The sequence below is a fragment of the Monoraphidium neglectum genome (assembly GCF_000611645.1).
Source record: "Monoraphidium neglectum strain SAG 48.87 unplaced genomic scaffold scaffold04224, whole genome shotgun sequence".
NCBI lineage: Eukaryota > Viridiplantae > Chlorophyta > Chlorophyceae > Sphaeropleales > Selenastraceae > Monoraphidium > Monoraphidium neglectum.
In genome coordinates this window covers 222-4,847 of record NW_014009405.1, presented here as the reverse complement: position 1 = coordinate 4,847, position 4,626 = coordinate 222, and the positions used below count along the sequence as shown (strand labels likewise).

The following is a 4,626-nucleotide window of genomic DNA, read 5'->3' as shown; positions in this document are numbered from 1 at the left end:
GTGGGGTGGGGTGGAGGGGTGAGGCGCGGTCCGGCGAGCGCGCGCGATTGAGTGACCGATCGCGGATTGTGTGAGAGGGGGCGTAGTACGCGCGTGCAGGGCGGATGGGCGCGTTCGGATAGCCGACGGCGGCGCTGCGTAGGCCGGGATGTGGGTGGAGGTGGGCTTATCAAGAGGGGAGGGCATGGCGGCAGGAGCGCGTGCGCACGCGCAGGCGCGCGCGCGTGCATGCGCGCACGCTTGCATGCCCCGACAAGCGTCGAGCCGCACCGCCAGGATGACGCGATGGCAGAACAGCCGGCGCCCGTCGGGCGCGACGAGCGTCAAATCACTGAAGAGCTCCTGGTTGAAGAAGCGCACGGCGCCGCCCTGCAGCGCGTCCCGCTGGAACACAAACGCCTGCGCACGCACGCGGCGACGGCACCGGGAGTTTTGGTCCCGCCTCCCAGGCGCGGTCCCCTCGCACGGTTGGCCCCTCCTCACCACCTCGGCCCTGACCACCGGGCCCCTATTCATCCCAAATCGGCTCCCAGTTATCCCCCAAAGACTGCAGCAACGAGCATCGTCGGACACGCCCGTGTACTGCAATCCTGCTGGGAAGCAAATATGTTTCGAGCACCCACCGGTGTGTTTTCCATGCTGAAATTTGCCGCGTTTTAGCCCACCCGCGCAGCGCGGGCGCCCCAGCTCGCCAGCCAGCACAGGTACAGCCTCCTCGGTGAGGGGCACCTCTACTTCGAAACGGTGCTCGCGAATGATAAGAATCTGTACGTCACTGCCAAAGGACAGAGCGTTTGCCCATGCCGCTGGCAGCGATAGGACATGAATAGGAATGATGCACCGGGACGAAAATGGGCCCGAGGAGCTGCTGTTGTAGTTCCGACACAACAATCAACTCTGACGCCTTCGGTACACCCCTCGCGGTTGACACACACTGCCGCCGCCCCCGCTGTCCCGCACGGAGACGCCGGTACAAGCCGTCACACCCTCATAATAATGGTACCCCGCACCCAGGTCGGACTCAGCGCATCAGTTTGGTTGCAACCAGGCACCTGATAAATGGTAATCTGCCTCTTTTATCCACGCCAGCCCGCCTCCACTTAAGCGTGCAGGCAGAGCGGAGAGAGCCGCCAACTGTCACCGCGACTAAGCGGCATGGGTGCGCCTCCCCCCTCCCCCGGGGCGAATCTAGTGAACGACCTGCCCCCGCTTGCTCTCTAATACCTTTTAAAATCCAGTGCTTGCACAATCTATAGGACTGTGCGGCCACATATCACCTCCAGCTCTCCACTGCAGTCATCCGTACACATCGACACGCGGGCTGCCGGTCTAGGTGTCTACAAGTCCCATTCTGATTCCGCGCCGCTGTCGCAGCAGCATGCGCGCAGGTGAAGAGGACGCGCCAGCCTTGTACCCCTGGCTTCATACATGCTCCCTGAGCAGCTGTTTGTGCCCTTGTGCGCTGGGTTGTGTGCAACATGCATTGTGGTGGTGGGATGCGCTGCGCCCGTCATGACCACCTAGCTCACTTTGTCCAATTGCACATCTGTTCACGGCCGCGTCTTGATCCATAGGTAGAAACCCATCACATGCTGTTACAATCGCACTGTTCGGGAAACCGTCGCTGATGCGACACCCAACCATCACGGCCTGCCACAGGCGCTTGCTCATATTCCACCAACGCCCTGCTTGCGACAGGGGCGGGTTATGTACAGCTGCGGCCTGCCGTCAGGCAGCACACAAGCCTGATCTCCCTGTTGAGCGCGCAGCGACGGGCGGCCACTGGGCCGGCTGCGCCGGGCGCACAACGCGCTCCCTGCATGCTACGGAAGCAGGCCCTTGCACAGCGGGAGCGCCCAAGCCGCGACGGCGCGGCCAATGGCACGCGCAGTACTGTCGGCTGCCTGATCACTCGTAGTGCGGCGCTGCTCTGCCTACCCCTTCCCTGTTGCAAAGCTGCCTCTGTCTCGCATGTGTGTGAGATGGCCTGCGGAAGATGAGGAAAGCTGCAAGTATCGCTGCTGCCTTGGCTGCAAGCGCCGGGCGTGCAGCAGCGGGCGCCTGACTGCGCCACTGCAGAAGCCGGGCGCTGCGCCACGTGCGGCGCTGTGCAACGTGCGGCCCGCGTCCGCTGCGGCCTGCGCCAGCGACGGGGCGCATGCCCTCAGCGCGTAGGTGCCTGGTTGTAGTGCTTGGTGTCCTTCTTGGACGCGGCCTTCTTGGCACGAGCCCGAGCCTCCGCAGCAGCCAGGGCCGCCGCTGCCGCCGCAGCATTCTTCTTCTTCTTATCCGCCTCTGCCTTCTTCTGGGCGGCCAAGCGTGCCTTCACCTGCAAGGGCAGGGGCGGCGGCGGCGGGAGACGGGTTTTGAGCCACTTGGCTGAGTAACAGCGACGAGGGCTAGCTTCAGAGGCTGCTCTATAATGAAAGGCACTAGAGCCAAACCCTGAGTGCCATGCCGCAATGGGATGCAGTCATTATGCCGCCCAGCACGCCGGCCAAAATGCCCCCGCTGATGATGGGAGAGCCCCATGCATGGCAGCGCTTGCCCCGGCCCCTGCCCCCAACGCACCACTGCAGGGTCCACCACCTCAGCCGGCTCCGCCTCGGCCTGGGCCTCCGGCGCCGCGGCCGCCGCCTTGCCGGCCCCGCCCCCGCTGCTGCCCGCCGCCGCGGCCGCCGCCGCCTCGCCGCCCTCCGCGTGTCCGTTCTGCTGCTGCTCGCCCTTCGCGGCTTTCTTCTTCTTCTTCTTGCCGCCGGCGCCCTCGTCCTTGCCGGCGGCGTCGACGGCAATCCCCAGCTCGGCAAACACGGCGTCAAGCTCCTCCAGCTCCTTCTTCTTCAACTCCTTCTTGGACAGCTGCCGCTCGCGCTCCGCCGCAGCCGCGGCCGCGGCCGCCTTGCTGGCCGCCGCAGCGGCGGCGGCGGCGCTGGAGGTCACGTCGGCGTCCCCTGGAAGAGTGGGGTTGGGGTAGAAGGGGAAGGGGTGAGGTGGGGCGGCTGAAACCCACTGTGTCGCGCGAGGTTTGCGCCGCCAGCGGACCGCCTGGTGCGCCCTGCTTGCCAAGCAGCAACTGGCGCGGGCCCAACCCCAGCCAAAACGGGCGGGCGGGGAGTGGCGCCGCGCACCCTCTGGCTTGCTGTCCTCGGCGTCGGCCTCGTCCTCGTCATCGTCGTGATCTGGCGCCACCTCAAGCCCCAGCTCCTGCTCTATGTCCACCTCCTACGATTGCAACAGGTCAGCGAGTATGAGGCTGCAGCTGCCCCAGTCCCGCGGGCTCGGCCGCTCATATGATCAGGTATGCCAGCAACCAAAGGGCACGGATCCCAGCGTGCTTGCTGCTCCGTCGGGGACGACAGGATCCGCCGGCTGCAGCGCCATCGCGAATGCGCGCTGCTGCAAGGCCGACTCAGCGCACCTCGTCGCTCTCCTCGTGCTCTTCCTCATGCTCCTCCTCGTGTTCCTCCTCCCCGGCCGTGCCAGCCGCGGCGTCCTATCATTAGAGGTCACAGCGGCCACAACATTGCAGGTAGGGGAAGGATCTGGCTGACGGGGGCGCAGGCGTCGCAGCGGGCGCCCGGCCATGCATCGCGCGCGTCGGCTCGGCCTTCGGTTGCGTACGGGTCCGCACCTCGCCCCACTCGGCAGGCAGCGCCGGCATGGCGTAGTCTCCATCCTCGTCGTCGTCATCCGCCCAATTGCTTATGCCAAGGCTCGGTTGGCTGAAGATGGCCTTCTCTAGGTCGGCCGTCGACACAGACTTCTTCTCGTCCTTGCTGCGCTTCTTCTTACCACCGTCATCCTTCTTACTCTTGCTGGACTTTTGCAGGGCGGCGAACGTATTCCTGGTCGCTAGCGAGGCCATCGTGTGCCCCCTGGCCCAGTGCTGCGTCGCTTAAATGGATCGGAGATGACGGAGAATCCTACTAAACAGATTTAATCAGCAGTGACGGGATGGCGACGCTGCGCCGCAAGAAAAGAGGAATGCGAGTGATCTACACAACAGTCTCGAGTCCAATCAATTCGATCGATGGTTTAGATCTGGCAAGGGAAGTGGTGAGCGCAAACCGCAACACTTCGGCACAATGAAGGGCAGCAGTGGGATCTGGGCGGCCGCCCAGCACGACGACACGGGTAGGTGATGGGGCGCCACGTCACAATTGGGCCTTTGTTCGTGAAAAAGGTTGCGCAAATGACACTGGTCTGGCATCCTTACGAACTTGAACTACAATTGCGCGGCATGCAGCGGGCCCCTGCTTTGGCCTGGCTGCCAACCAACTAGTCGGAGGCTCATCAGAGTGCACTAGTACACCATGTCATGCTGGACCGGTGATGAAGCTGGTGGCACACTCGGGGCCTCAACGCAGTCCCCAATATAATTCTCAACCTTGACCTTGTGGATTTTCCAGCAAGAGACCGATGAGCGAGCGCTTGCCCGGCTCTGATCGTTGTCTACAGCCTGCACGTGTGCGCATCTTGCGACAACAGGTTGCCACCGCACACCCCACCAATCATCCCGCCGGCGCTCACCGCCCCAGCACAAACAGCTGCAGCTAGGCGCCGCTAGTCACGCAACACCAGCTGCGTCCCCACAACCGTCTGCCCTGCGCAGGTCTGCACCACAGC

At 64.1% G+C, this 4,626-nt stretch overlaps 1 protein-coding gene across 1 annotated transcript; it reads right to left on the bottom strand.

Moving 5' to 3' along the window:
- Positions 1-2,164: 2,164 nt before the first annotated feature.
- Positions 2,165-3,865, bottom strand: MNEG_14051 (hypothetical protein; the record flags this gene model as incomplete). Its single annotated transcript, XM_014037477.1, has 5 exons — positions 2,165-2,329; positions 2,572-2,951; positions 3,129-3,222; positions 3,419-3,493; positions 3,632-3,865. The coding sequence occupies 5 exons, from the start codon at positions 3,863-3,865 to the stop codon at positions 2,165-2,167; spliced, it is 948 nt and encodes a 315-aa protein (XP_013892931.1).
- Between the last annotated feature and the right edge of the window lie 761 nt (positions 3,866-4,626).